Genomic DNA, 15,301 nt, shown 5'->3' with positions numbered 1-15,301 from the left:
CGCAACACTTGCTCGGGCCGCACGCCGAGGCCAGGGGGCGGGCGCGGCAGGCGCAGCAGCTGGCCAGGGTCTTGGGTTCTGGCCCAGCGGGTTTCTGTCTCTGGGCAGTGTGAGCTCTGAGCTCGACGTGAGGGTTCCTGAGCCCAGGCGCTGGTGGGAAGGCTGAGGCCCCGAGCTGGGCACCCGAGAGGCTGCCGCGGGCCGGGGTCTTGCTAGCCTTGAGGTTTCCTGGCAGGACTGGCCCTCCGCCTTGCATGTCCGGTTCTTTCCTGTTTCCGCCCCCTAGAGTGTAGGGCATCCGCAGAGTAGTCTGGGCTCAGAGAGCACGAGGCAATTAGGCTGACAAATCGAGAGGGTGGGTGCGGCTCCTGGCGGTATTTTGGGGTGAGGAAGGCATCGCTGACCCACGGAGAAGCTATCTGTGTCCAGGGCAAGCAGGGATGGCTACTCCAGTCATCTCAAGACCTTTGGGAGTCAGATGCTGAAGAGGTCGTCCCCATCACTTGACCCCCATGGCCCTGCTTCCCAACCTCCCAACACCCATGGCGTCAAACTTGTATCAGGGCCATTGATCTCTGACCCTCAGGCCAGGTGGGTGAAGTCTTCCCACAGTGGGGCAGAGGCCAAGACTGCTCCCTCTCTGTGTGGGCTGAGGCAGTTGCCCCGGGTCTGTTCTGACCTGGCTCAGGTAGATAACTGGCCTGACCACACCCTCAGGTAAGGCTGGAGTGGGGGGTTTACCTTCAAAGTGGTGACAGATGGTGACCACTCCCAAAGGAGGCAGACCCACCCACCCTCTTAAGGAACAGCCCTCTCACCACATGCCGTCAGAGGAAAGTGGGAGCCAAGCAGAGGCCCTTTTCCCCTCTGCTTGAAAATCCCAACCCCAGAAAATCTACTCAGTCTCCCTCCCTCCAGCCCTCTGAAGGTCATATACCATGCTCACTTATGCTGTGGCTACTTCCTTAGGATGCTGATCCTTCGACTTCTGGGGTGTTGGGCTTACCTGGGTCTCTACCCTTGAAACTGCCCCTCCCCTTCCCCAGGCTCCTCACCACTCCTGTGGGTTCCTGCCCTGGACTCCCCTCAAACACCTCAGCTACCTCTCTCCTGAGCTCCAGCCCCTCTGTCCAACTGCCCTCCACAGGCCCCCGTTGCAGATTCCAGGCATGAGTTCCTGGATCTTCCCTGTGCCCAGCATGGGAAGGGGCGGGGCCCAGGGAAGCTCATACGAAGTCCAAGGTCACCACCAAAGGGACAGGGAGTGGCACAGACAGCCACCGACTGGCTGCACCTCACATACATGCACGCACACATTCCCTGCCCCAAATACCCTGCTCTCAAGCTCACTCAGTCACTGGCCTTCCCTCCCTGAATCTCTTCTTTGCTTAGGAAACTTGAGCTGCTCGCTCAAGCTTATGTTGGCTCTTTCTGGCGTTCCTGTCCAGGCGTTGCCTGTCTGCACAGCAGCACAGCCTGTCAGAGCTGGTTGCCAGTGCCCAGGTTGAGAGCTGTCCAAGACCGTTCCCCTTTACCCACAGCTGCCCCTGCCCAGCCTTGACCTGCAATGCCATCCTCCCCTTTGCAAGGCATTCTACATTCACCGTGGTCACACAGTGCCCTTGAACCTAGTCTCTTCCTGGGGACATGCATTAGAAGGTTCACAGGACAGACTCAGTCCCTCCAGGCACCCATAGCCTCCTCCCTGTTCTCCAGGCCAGATGCCCTCAGCCTGCAGCACATCTGCTGACTTGGGGCTCACTGGGGTGTGACCAGACCCTCATTCCTGAGGATCCCCTCTTGGGCCAGGGTGGCTGCACATTCCATTTACTATCAGAACTGGACAGGACCAGCCAGGGCCATGTGCATCCCCCTGCCTGTCTGCACAGGGACCCACCTCCTCCTGGCCAAGTCTGCTTCCTGCCAGGCCAGTGACTCCTTTTTTAGCCACACAATTTCTGAACACAAGGGACCACCATGCCCTAGGAGCAGCTGCAGCCTTTAGATCCCCGGGACTGGCTGTGTCCCCTGACAGAAGCATTACTCCTCCAGGGACCAGGACGTCCAAACCCACGAACCCCAGCGCTGCAGAGTCGAGGAGACTGAGCTCCCAGTGGGTCACTGGGGGATGGTGAATGGGTCACTGTGGCTCCCAGGCCCAGCTTTCTGGACTCCTGTGGCCCACCTCCTTGGACATGTGCTATGGGAAAGTCACATCTTGGAGTGGTATACCTGACCGCCTGGGAAACAATGCTCTGGTTTGTAAGGTGTCACCTGGGAGCCAGTGCTTTGGCTGTGTCTTCAATAAGTTGTCGCTATCAGGCCAACAGCTTCTGGGTGGGGAAGACTAGTGTGACCATTGGCCCTATGGGCAGTTGCACTGTGGAGACAAGACATCCCATGGGCTGGTACTATCCAGCTGGTTACTTACAGTCTTTTGTGATCTTTTTTCTAAGCTGGTTGCTTAGCAGCAGTGCCCCATTTCACCATCTCCCTTGTCCTCTGCATCTTCTCAGCTGTCTGATGCTGCATCCTAAGTGTGTCCGCTTGGGCGAGCCAAACTATAGCACTGCTTCCTGGAGCCTGGGCTCTCTGCCTTGGCCAGCAGGGTGGTGGCAGACCCCTCTGGTCCTGCCACCCCCATCTGAGATTCTGAGAAGCAGGTTAGCAGCAGGATGCCCCAGGAGGCCTAGGACTAGTGTCTGTAAAAGGGCAGGGAGAGGCCAGAATTTTGCCAAGGGGGAGTGCAGTCTCAGTAGGTGGCCCAGTGGTGTGTCTCAGGGGTGTCTACAAGCTGTGGCAGCCCTCAGAATTGCCCCAAGTTGAGCCAAAGGACCAAGCCATGTAGCCACACGTGGTTGTTGTTGACTGCCCTAGGAAGGACATGCCTTTGGGTAAGGCAATTCCTGAAGGGGCTGGTAGCAGCACCATCTACCCTGAGCTGGGCCCTGAGTCCTGCAGCCCTGGAGGAGCATCTGGTCAGTGCCTGTCCACTTTACCAGGTCCATGTAACATCAAAGTTCTGGCTTATTACTGACCATAGGAGCCTCTGCATCATCTTGGCTGTGCTGCCCCCTGGCACAGGGAGGACTCAAGCCCACCTCCCCTGCTGACCCTACCCTGGCACATTATAGATGTGGCGTGGTTGTCGGGAGAGGGAGGGTGGGCTTCTGTTCTTTGTGGAGTGGAGGCACCCTGAGAGGCAGGAATGGGGAGGGCAGGCTGCCAGGTGACACAGAACGCTTGTGAGCTGTGGGGCAGCCTGAGGCAGCGCTACAGAGGACACTGGCCAGTATGAATCATGCTCTTTGTGGGACCAGCTGTGGGGAAAGGGCAGGAGGGACCCTGGTACCTTCCAGGGTTAGGCTCTGCACATTCGCAGAGCACGAGTGGCATGGGGGTGCCCTGTGCTACTACCAGGCAGCCTCTTGTGTCCAAGAGGCAACTAGCCACATGGTTCTGGGACTCTAGGACAGGCTGGGCTTCAGTTGCAGATTTTGGGAGCTGAGGGCAGGCTTGAGGCAGTCTCTAATGGGTGAACAGAGACAGAGCATAATCTCTCATTAGGGAGAGAAGCCTTCATATCCTGTGATGCGGAGGTGGGTGTCTGTCAGGTCTAAAATACTTTTATTGAGTTTGGCAGCCAAGGCTGATAGCTGCTTCAGCAAAAGCTGTGGGATGGGGGAAAGGAATGAACATGGGGTCAGACCCTTCACCGAGACCTTGTGTGGAGGGAGGTGTGGGCGGGTGTAGACAGGCTTCTGAGCAGAGGGGAGGTTCTAGCAGGAATGTGGGTGTGGACCAAGAGGAGGACTAGGGCCCGAGGTCCTGAGAAAACAGGAAACAGACTGGTTCCCAGGTGGGTGGGCATGAGGGATGAGAAGATGTGTCAGTGACCACAGACTGCGGGGCTTAAAACAGTGGAAATATACTCTCAACCCTAGAGACCAGAAGTCTGAGATCAAGGTTTTGGCAAAGCTGTGCTCCCTCCAGAGACTCTAGGGGAAGGTCCTTCCTGCCTCTTCCAGTTTCTGGTGGCTCTAGGCATCTTTGGAATTCCTTGGCTTGTAGACCTATCGCTCTGATCTCTGAATTGCTCCAATCTATGTCATCACATGGCCTCTTTTCCCTGTGTGTCTGTCTTATAAGGACACTAGTTATATTGCATTAGGGCCAACCCTACTCTGGTATGACCTCATCTTAACTTGATTATATCTCCAAAGATTCTCTTTCCAAATAAAGTCACATTCACAGGTATTGTAGGTTAGGTCTTTGACCTGTCTTTTTGGAAGATATAATTCAGCCCAGCACAGAAGGGGACAGACCTGGGTGGAAGTGGTTGACATGCAGATATGATAGGGATTGGAAGTTAGATGCCTGTTGCCACTGCTCAGAGAGCCGGTTGCCCAGCTGTCTGCTGAGAGGGAACAGTGTGTAGAACACTGGGGCTTGGATCTGGGTGACCAGGGACAGGCAGGGGTGGGGGACCCTTGCCTGGTCTGTGCACTGCACTGGGGAGGACTAGCACTTGTCTGCTGAGTCTGTGGCCCCCGGGGCAGGGTATGGGTGCAGAGGGACCATAGCTCAGAGGCCGTGGTGATCAGGTGGGCTAAAGGGCAACATGGGATCCAGGGTAGGCAGAGGAAGATGGACCAGGCTGGAGCAGGAGACCTGGGGAGTCAGAGGGAATGTGTCTTGCTGGAGTCTGGTACGGTGGAGGGGCCTCAGGCTGTAAGGAGAGAGCAGAGGCTGGAGCTCCTAGATTCAGAGGCAGTACTTCCTCTAAGTGGCAATCCCAGTAGGGTAGGAGATTTCAAAGGCACTGGATGAGGCATGGGGTGGAGCGTTTGGGAAATGAAAGGGAGGAGCCCAGGAGTGGGAAGATGCTGTTCGCAGGCTGAGGGCTGGGTTCATGGAACAAGGCTGAGCCCCCTAGGCAAGGGCAGAGATAGGCATGCCCAGAAAGCACATGAGCATATAGTGCCCCAGCTTTCCCTGCATCAGGACTCAGGGAAGGCAGGAGGGTGTTGGGCTGGGGTGGAGGCCAAGGTTAGCCTACAGGGGAAAACAGCCCTTGAGTCCTGAGAGGCTGTCCGGTGGCTGGCCTCCCTTCCCCATCTCATACTGTCCTTTTGCATATCTTCTGAGCTGGGGAGTCCCCTTTACTCCCACTGCAGGGATCCTACTGGGTCACGGGAGGGGCCTCACCTCATTCCCAGAAGGCTGAGGCTGGGCCCTCCATTCCCAGGGGCAGGTTCAGCTCCTCAGGGGATGCTCCAGCCTGGACACATCTGTAGGTGGATGCAGAACTCATCCAGCTCAGGAAGGTCTGGGATTGACCCTGTGACCATGTCTTCCTCTCATGCCCTCCCCACTCCCAGGCTGTTCAAGTTCCCTGACCAAGCCTTTCTGTCCCCTACAGGACATAGGTGGACCTCGGGCGAGCTCTGCACAACCCACTGTGTTTGATGAACGGTCACACCTCTCCTTTTGACGTCCTGATCGCCGACAGCACTGAGCAGGCCAGTGTGCCCAAAACCATGAAGGCCATGCTGGGAACCAGTGCCACCTCTGGGCCCCAGGCTGAGGCAACGCCATCCTCTCAGGCCAGGAGCATAGCTGGGGTGTATGTAGAGACCTCAGGCCAGGCCCAGAGTTTCTACACTGCCATGAAACAGGGTCTCCTGCCTGCGGGGCTGGGGCTGGCTCTATTGGAGGCCCAGGCAGCCACAGGGGGCCTTGTGGATCCTGCCCGGGGCCAGGTGCTCCCTGTGACTGAGGCCCTGCGTCAGGGCCTGGTAGGGCTGGAGCTGAAGGAGAAGCTGCTGGCCGCTGAGCGTGCAGTTACAGGCTACCCTGACCCCTATGGGGGTGAGAAGCTGGCCCTCTTTCAGGCCATCGGGAAGGAGGTTGTGGACAGGGCCCTGGGGCGGAACTGGCTGGAGGCCCAGCTGGCCACTGGCGGCTTGGTGGACCCTGCCCGGGGCATGCGAGTGGCTCCAGAGCCAGCCTGCCAGCAGGGCCTCCTGGATCAGAATACGTGGCACTGCTTATTGGAGCCCAGCATGGGTGTCCCAGGTTTCCTTGACCCCAACACACTGGAGCGGCTGACATACTGTAAGCTGCTGGAAAGGTGTGTGCAGGCCCCCGGCTCAGGGCTGGCCCTGCTGCCTCTCAAGATCACTTTTCGCTCCTTGGGTGGAGCGGTAAGTGCCACTGAACTGCTGGAGGCAGGCATTCTGGACAAGGAGGCTGTGCGGGGCCTGCAGGAGGGCAGGCTGGCTGTGGCAGATGTAAGCATGCAAGCTGAGGTGCGGCGCTACCTAGAGGGTACTGGCAGCATGGCGGGAGTCATCGTGCTGCCTGAAGGCCACAAGAAAAGCTTCTTCCAGGCTGCCACCGAGCACCTGCTTCCAATGGGCACTGTACTTCCGCTTCTGGAGGCTCAGGCTGCCACTCATACTCTGGTGGATCCTGCCACAGGCCGGCAGCTGTGGGTGGACGAGGCAGTCAGGGCAGGCCTGGTTGGCCCAGAGCTTCACGAGCAGCTGCTTGTCGCCGAGCAGGCTGTGACAGGATATCATGACCCCTTCAGTGGCTCCCGAGTCCCCCTCTTCCAGGCCATGAAGAAGCAGCTGGTGGACAGGCCACTGGCACTGCGGCTCCTGGATGCTCAGCTGGCCACAGGTGGGCTGGTCTGTCCAGCCCGCAGGCTCCGACTGCCCCTGGAGGCTGCCCTGCGCTGCAGCTGCCTGGATGAAGACACTCAACAGGAGCTCTCCCAGCTTGCCAGTTTCTCAGACCCTAGCACACATGGCAGCCTGCACTATGAACAGCTGCTGGCCCGCTGTATCACCGACCCAGAGACGGGGCTTGCCTTCCTGCCCCTCTCAGTGGGGCCTAGTGGAGAGGAGCCCCAGAGACTCCCTTTTATTGAGTACCACACTCGGCAGGCCCTGAATGCAACTACAACCACTGTCACTGTAGGGAAATTCCAGGGCCGGCCCACATCCCTCTGGGAGCTGCTCTTCTCTGAGGCCATCCCAGTGGAGCAGAGGGCAACGCTGGTCCAGCAGTACCAGGAAGGGACCCTCTCAGCAGAGGAGCTGACTTCCAAGCTGACCACCATCACAGAGAAGGCTGCAGCCACTGCCAAGGTCACCTTCTCTGGGTTGAGGGACACTGTAACACCAGGAGAGCTGCTGAAAGCTGAGATCATCAACCAGGACCTGTATGAGCAGCTGGAACGTGGGCAGGCCACAGCCCAGGATGTGGGAAGACTGGACTCAGTGCAGAGATACCTTCAGGGCACGGGCTGCATTGCAGGTCTGCTGCTGCCCAGCTCTCAGGAGCGGCTCAGCATCTATGAGGCCCGCAGCAAGGGGCTGCTCCGGCCTGGCACCGCCCTCATCCTCCTTGAAGCGCAAGCTGCCACAGGCTTCATCATTGACCCAAAAGAAAACAAGAGGCACTCTGTTGAGGAGGCACTGAGGGCCGGTGTCATTGGGCCTGACATGTATGCAAAGCTGCTGTCAGCTGAACGCGCTGTCACCGGTTACACTGACCCCTATACCGGAGAGCAGATCTCCCTCTTCCAGGCCATGCAGAAGGACCTCATTGTCCGGGACCACGGCATCCGTCTGCTGGAGGCTCAGATTGCCACGGGTGGCATCATCGATCCTGTGCACAGTCACCGTGTGCCCGTGGATGTGGCCTACCAGCGTGGCTACTTCGACCAGATGCTGAACTTGATCCTGCTGGACCCCTCTGATGACACCAAGGGCTTCTTCGACCCCAACACACATGAGAATCTCACCTACCTGCAGCTGCTGGAGCGCTGTGTGTGCGACCCTGAAACAGGCCTATACCTCCTGCCACTCAGCAGCACGCGGCCCCAGCTGGTGGATGGCACTACACGTCAGGCCTTCCAGAACTTGCTGCTGTCCGTGAAGTACGGACGGTTCCAGGGGCAGAGGGTATCTGCCTGGAAGCTGATCAACTCAGAATACTTCAATGAGAATCGCAGGAGGCAGCTACTGCGGCGCTACCAGCTGCGCAAGGTCACACTGGAGCAGGTGATGCAGCTGCTGGAAGCAGAGATGAGGAGGTGGGCAGATGTCACTTTTCCTACACTGCAGGGCCGGGTCACTGCCTACCAGCTGCTGGAGGCCCACATCATCGATCAGCAGCTCTTGGATCAAGTGCTGGAGGGGATAGTCAGCTCTGAGACCCTTCTTCGCATGGACAGTGTTCATAGGTACCTGCGTGGCTCGGGCACCGTGGGTAGTGTGCGGTTGCCACTCTCTGACCAGCAGCTTAGCCTCTACCAGGCCATGAAGCAGAAGCTACTGGGGCCCAGTGTGGCCCTGGCCCTGCTAGAGGCTCAGGTAGCCACTGGAACCATCATGGACCCTCACAGCCTGGAAAGCCTCTCAGTGGATGAGGCTGTGCGCAGGGGTGTGGTGGGGCCAGAACTGTATGGCAGACTGAAGTGGGTAGAGGGCGCCGTTATTGGCTTCAGAGACCCCTTTTCTGGGAAGCGGGTATCCCTGTTCCAGGCCATGAAGAAGGGCCTTATCCCTTCAGAGCAAGCTGCCCGCCTCCTGGAGGCTCAGGTGGCCACGGGAGGGGTCATTGACCCCATGGACCACTACCACCTTCCCATGCCAGTGGCTATCCAGCGTGGCTACATTGACCAAGAAATGGAGACAGCCTTGTCCGGCTCCTCTGAGACCTTCCCCACCCTGGATGGCCGGGGACACACCAGCTATGCCCAGCTTCTAGAGCAGTGTCCCAGGGACAAGGCCTCTGGCCTTCGCCTCCTGCCCCTGCCAGAAAATGCTCCTATCATCCTCACTAACGAGCAAGTCCAGGAGACCCTGCAGGCCACACCGGGAGGTGAAGATGGCACATCCCTCTGGGACCTGCTCAGCTCCTACCACTTCACTGAGGAGCAGCGGAGGGGCTTTCTGGAGGATGTCCGGGAGGGGAGGACTACTGTACCACAGCTGCATGCAGCCCTGTGGAGGTGTGTGAAGGAGGCCGAGCTCCTGGCCCAGGCCCGCATCACAGTTGCTGGCCCGCGGGGTGATATCCCCGCTGTCTGGCTGCTGGACAATGACATTATCACCCAGGACACCCTAGAGGCCCTGACTCAGGGCACACTGTCACCCGCCAAGGTGGCTGAGCAGCCGGCGGTGAAGGCCTGCCTGTGGGGCACAGGCTGTGTGGCTGGTGTACTGCTGCAGCCCTCCGGAGTCAAGGCCAGCATCACTCAGGCCATGAGAGACGGCCTCCTTCCTGTGGGCCTGGGCCAAAGGCTGCTGGAGGCCCAGGTGGCATCCGGCTCCCTTGTTGACCCTCTGACAAACCAGAGACTGACAGTGCAAGACGCAATCAAGTCAGGCCTGGTGGGCAAGGAACTGAGTGAGCGTCTCAGGCAGGCTGAGAGGGCTGTGGCTGGGTACACAGACCCCTACTCAGGGGGTTCCCTCTCACTGTGGCAGGCTATGGAGAAGGGGCTTGTGCCCCAGAGTGAGGGCTTCCCCCTTCTGCAGGTGCAGCTGGCCACAGGGGGCATGGTAGACCCTGTCCATGGGGTACACCTGCCCCAGACAGTGGCCTGTAGGCTTGGCCTCTTGGACACACAGACGAGCCAGGTGCTGACCACAATGGACGAAGACAACAAGTTCTTCTTCGATCCCAGCACACGGAACAAGGTGACCTACCAGCAGCTCAAGGAGCTTTGTGTGCAGGATGCTGAGACGGGCCTGTGGCTCCTGCCCCTCCCCCAAGATATGGAGCTAGAGGTGGATGAACATACCACAGTGGCACTGAGGGCCATGAAGGTACCCATCAGCACAGGGAGATTTCAAGGATGCAGTGTGTCACTCTGGGACCTGCTGCGTTCTGAGTATGTTAGTGCCGACAAGCGGCAGGAGCTGGCGGCGCTCTGTCGGTCTGGGAGGGCTGCAGCCCTGCGGCAGGTGGTCAGTGCAGTCACTACCCTGGTGGAGGCCATGGAGAAACAGCCCCCACAGGCTACCTTCAGAGGGCTCCGGAAGCAAGTGTCGGCCAGGGACCTGTTCAGGTCCCAGCTTATCAGCAAGAAGACTCTGGATGAGCTGAACCAGGGGAAGAAGACTGTGCAGGAGGTGACGAAGATGGAAAGCGTGAGACGGTCCCTGGAAGGAGGCAATTTCATTGCTGGGGTCCTCATCCAGGGCACCCAGGAGAGGATGAGCATCCCAGAGGCCCTGAGGAGGCACATCCTGCGTCCTGGCACAGCACTGGTGCTGCTGGAGGCACAGGCAGCCACTGGCTTCATCATTGACCCAGTAGAGAACCAGAAGCTGACTGTGGAGGAAGCATTTGAGGCAGGGATGTTTGGCAGAGAAACCTACATGAAACTGCTATCAGCTGAGCGTGCCGTCACCGGCTACACTGACCCCTACACTGGGGAACAGATCTCTCTCTTCCAGGCCATGCAGAAGGAGCTCATTGTCCGAGACCATGGCATCCGCCTGCTGGAGGCCCAGATTGCCACCGGTGGCATCATTGACCCTGTACACAGTTACCGTCTGCCCGTAGATGTGGCCTACCAGTGTGGCTTCTTTGACGAGGAGATGAACCGCATCCTGGCGGACCCAAGTGATGATACCAAGGGCTTCTTCGACCCCAACACACATGAGAACCTCACTTACCTGCAGCTGCTGGAGCGCTGTGTGGAGGACCCTGAGACAGGCCTGTACATGCTACAAATCATAAAGAAAGGAGAAACCTATATGTATATTGATGAAGCCACAAGGCAAGTTCTACAATCCAGAACCACAAAAATGCATGTGGGGTGGTTTGCCAACCAGATGGTCTCATTCTGGGACTTACTGTCCTCTCCATACTTTACAGAGGACAGGAAGCGGGAGCTCATCCAGGAGTACAAAGCCCAGGGTGGGGGCCTAGAGAAATTGCTGGAGATCATCACCACAACAATCGAGGAAACAGAAAAGCAAAACCAAGTTATCAAGGTGGCAGCCATCAGAGGCGAGGTGACAGCTGCAGAGCTATTCAACTCTGGGATCATTGATAAAAAAACCCTGGATACACTTCACAGGGGGAAGAGTGGAGGCCAGGACCTCAGCAAACTGGAGCATGTGAAGGCCTACCTGGAAGGGAGCGGCTGCATTGCTGGGGTGACCATAGCTTCCACCCAGGAGGTCATAAGCTTCTATGAGGCCTGCAGAAAAGATCTTATCCCTGCAGGGTTTGCAGCTCGTCTACTGGAGGCACAGGCTGCCACTGGGTTCTTGCTAGACCCACACAGCCATAAGAGGCTCTCTGTGGATGAGGCCGTGGCTGGTGGCCTGGTGGGTGAGGAACTTCAGGAAAGACTGTTAAATGCTGAGAAGGCTGCCACAGGCTACAGGGACCCAGCCACAGGAGATCTGATCTCACTGTTCCAGGCCATGCAAAAGAAGCTAGTTGAGAGGGAGGAAGCGCTGAGGCTGCTGGAGGTGCAGATGGCAACAGGAGGTATCATTGACCCACAGCACCACCACCGACTCCCACTAGAAACAACCTACAAACGTGGCTGTCTGCACAAGGACATATATGCGCTTGTTTCTGATCAGAAGCACATGAAGAAAAGGTTTGTGGACCCAAACACCCAGGAGAAGGTCACATACCAGGAGTTGCAGGAGAGGTGCCGGAGGCAGGAAAAGACTGGCTGGGCTCTGTTCCTTTTGGCCCAGGATGCACAGGACTCGAAGTACATCGACAAGGCAACCAGAAGGGCCCTAGAGGCAGAGCAGGTGGAAATAATGGTGGGAAGATTCAGAGGCCAGAGACCTACAGTGTGGGAGCTGCTAAACTCAGAATATGTGACAGAGGAAAAAAAACTAGAACTGGTAAGGATGTACAAAAGTGATACAAGCCGAGCACTAGAGAAGGTTGTGCAAATTCTTTTAGACATCATTGAAGAGCAGGAAAAGAAGATGAGACGCCTATGGTTTCGGGGAATTAGAAGACAAATCACAGCCTCTGAGCTCCGGAGCTCAGACATCATCACGACAGAAATGCTGAAAGACTTGGAAACAGGAAGAAGCACAGTGCAACAGCTCAAAGAAGATGAACAAGTAAAACGCTACCTGGAGGGTACTGGCTGCATCACGGGCGTCCTGGTGCCCGCCAAGGATGAGCCCGGGCGCCAGGAGAAGATGAGCATCTACCAGGCCATGTGGAAGGGCGTGCTGCGGCCCGGCACGGCCCTGGTACTGCTGGAGGCACAGGCGGCCACGGGCTTCGTCATCGACCCGGTGCGCAACCTGAGGCTGTCGGTGGAGGAGGCTGTGGCCGCAGGCGTGGTGGGCGGCGAGATCCAGGAGAAGCTGCTGTCGGCCGAGCGCGCCGTCACCGGTTACACCGACCCCTACTCCGGGGAGCAGATCTCCCTCTTCCAGGCCATGCAGAGGGACCTCATCGTCCGGGACCACGGCATCCGCCTGCTGGAGGCCCAGATCGCCACGGGCGGCGTCATCGACCCCGTGCACAGCCACCGCGTGCCCGTGGACGTGGCCTACCAGCGTGGCTACTTTGATGAGGAGATGAACCGCATCCTGGCCGACCCGAGCGATGACACCAAGGGCTTCTTCGACCCCAACACGCACGAGAACCTCACCTACGTGCAGCTGCTGCGCCGTTGCGTGCGTGACCCGGACACGGGGCTGTTTATGCTGCAGCTGGCAGGCCGGGGCTCTGTCGTGCACCAGCTGAGTGAGGAGCTGCGCCGTGCCTTGCGCGATGCCCGCGTGCTACTGGGCTCCAGTGCCCTCCAGGGCCAAAGCGTCTCAGTGTGGGAGCTCCTCTTCTACCGCGAGGTGTCCGAGAGCCTGCGCCAAGACCTGCTGCGCAGATACCAGGAAGGGACGCTGACCGTGCAGGAGCTGGGCGCCACCCTCACCTCGCTGCTTTCCCAGGCCGGGGACGGGAGCCCGCGCCCGGACCCTCGGGAGGCCCTGCGTGCGACCACCATGGAGGTCAAGGTGGGCCGCCTCCAGGGGCGTGCGGTGTCCGTGTGGGACGTGCTGGCATCCAGCTATGTGAGCGGGGTCACCCGGGAGGAGCTGCTGGCCCAGTTCAGCTCAGGGACGCTGACTTTGCCCATGCTGACCCAACGGCTGACCACCATCATCGAGGAGGCCGAGGACTCCTTGCGCAGCTCACGGGCACCAGGGACACCTGGGAACGGGGATGGCAGCCCTGGGCCAACCCCAGATGGGGCCGAGGTCACCGCCCGCCGCCAGGAGCAGGCCCTGCGTGCTGCCACCATGGAGGTGCAGGCCGGGCATTTCCGGGGACAGCCCGTCTCAGTGTGGGACGTCCTCTTCTCCTCGTACTTGCGCGAGGTTCACCGCAATGAGCTCCTAGCACAGCACGCGGCTGGTTCCCTGGGGCTGCCCGACCTCATCGCTGTCCTCACCCGGCTTGTCGAGGAGACCGAGGAGCGGCTCAGCAAGGTGTCCTTCCGCGGCCTGAGGCGCCAGGTGTCCGCCACCGAGCTGCGCACATCTGGGATCCTGGGCTCCGAGACCCTACGGGACCTGGCCGAGGGCACGAAGACGCTGCAGGAGGTGACGGAGATGGACTCGGTCAAGCGCTACCTGGAGGGCACCAGCTGCATCGCGGGTGTCCTGGTGCCCGCCAAGGACGAGCCCGGGCGCCAGGAGAAGATGAGCATCTACCAGGCCATGTGGAAGGGCGTGCTGCGGCCCGGCACGGCCCTGGTGCTGCTGGAGGCGCAGGCGGCCACGGGCTTCGTCATCGACCCGGTGCGCAACCTGAGGCTGTCGGTGGAGGAGGCCGTGGCCGCGGGCGTGGTGGGCGGCGAGATCCAGGAGAAGCTGCTGTCGGCCGAGCGCGCTGTCACCGGCTACACCGACCCCTACTCCGGGGAGCAGATCTCCCTCTTCCAGGCCATGCAGAGGGACCTCATCGTCCGGGACCACGGCATCCGCCTGCTGGAGGCCCAGATCGCCACGGGCGGCGTCATCGACCCCGTGCACAGCCACCGCGTTCCCGTGAATGTGGCCTATCAGCGCGGCTACTTCGACGAGGAGATGAACCGCATCCTGGCCGACCCGAGCGACGACACCAAGGGCTTTTTCGACCCCAACACTCATGAGAACCTCACCTATATGCAGCTTTTGCAACGAGCCTCATTAGATTCTGAGACTGGATTTTTATTTCTCTCCCTTTCTGGGAGATGAATGGTCTTTTTTGTGGTGGTTTTACAGCCTCTGTAAAATACAGTGGTTTGTTTTCTTTTCCTTTTTTTTGACTGTTCATTAGTTTATTGTTTTACTTATCAGTTATTAATATCCATTGTCTTTAAATTAATGTTCCATTTTTTCTGTTCTGTTCACAGTTTTCACCATTTCTTTGTTTTTTGTCCCACAATACACTTCCTTTTCCTTCTTTCTTTTTTTTGTAATTCTTTTTGAGGATACTTTAGTTGTTCTCTCTTTTTTTTTCATCACTGTTGTACTTGCACATGTTTTATGGTGTTCTCACATGCTCAAACCTTCAGTGATGTCTGAGTATTCCTTTCACAATATATTTTACAGCTGTCATCCAGTTTTTACAACTTGCTTAGATAAATACCGTACAACAATTAATAAAGGATAGAATCGGGTATGCAAAGTCAGAGCTCCCAGCCTTGACTTGGAAGTCAGATTGCTATGTCCCAGGCATAACCTTGAAAACAAGTGGAGGAGAGAGACAGGCAGGGCACTTTCAACCACATTCATTCTCCTGCTCTTGAGCAAGTCCTGCATGTATGCCAGGCACATTCGTTACACAAGGTAGCACTGTGAACTTCACAGCAATGCTAAGGCAGGAATTACCACATTGGATTAGTATTTACAGGGTTTATCTCTTTCCATTCTTTTATTTCTAAGTTATCTATGTCATTTTATTTAAGGTGAGTTTCTTGTAGATAGCATATTGAAGGGTGAGGCTATCTTCATGCAATTTTGCAATTTGTGTTTTAGTTGGTACATTTACATGATTACATGTCATATAAGTATTTACATACTTGGATTTATTTGTTTTCCTTTCCTCTGTTTTTATTTGTTGTTGTTGTTCATTTGCTCTCCCTTTCCTGTCTTCTCTTGGATTACGGGAATATTTTTAGTATTTCATTTAAATTTATTGTTCTTTTGTCCATTCCAAGTTTTTATCAGTTGCTTTGGTGATTGTAATATACATGTAACTTTTCACAGCCTTCTTAGAGTCACTGTTTCACCAC

The 15,301-nt window shown here is 57.4% G+C and overlaps 1 protein-coding gene across 1 annotated transcript; it reads left to right on the top strand.

Moving 5' to 3' along the window:
• The first annotated feature begins 5,468 nt into the window (after nucleotides 1-5,468).
• Nucleotides 5,469-14,261, top strand: EPPK1 (epiplakin 1). The gene has a single exon (XM_008056731.1). It carries the CDS (start codon nucleotides 5,469-5,471, stop codon nucleotides 14,259-14,261), a length of 8,793 nt encoding a protein of 2,930 aa, XP_008054922.1.
• Nucleotides 14,262-15,301: the final 1,040 nt, after the last annotated feature.

The sequence above is a fragment of the Carlito syrichta genome, unplaced genomic scaffold (assembly GCF_000164805.1).
Source record: "Carlito syrichta isolate Samal-C Ts95f unplaced genomic scaffold, Tarsius_syrichta-2.0.1 Scaffold302450, whole genome shotgun sequence".
Classification (NCBI taxonomy): domain Eukaryota; kingdom Metazoa; phylum Chordata; class Mammalia; order Primates; family Tarsiidae; genus Carlito; species Carlito syrichta.
Note: the sequence above shows the minus strand (reverse complement) of the source record. Positions and strands in the feature narration are given on the sequence as shown.

Coding starts and splice junctions, on each gene's coding strand:
- EPPK1 (XM_008056731.1), top strand. CDS start 5,469: ATGAACGGTCACACCTCTCCTTTTGACGTCCTGATCGCCGACAGCACT.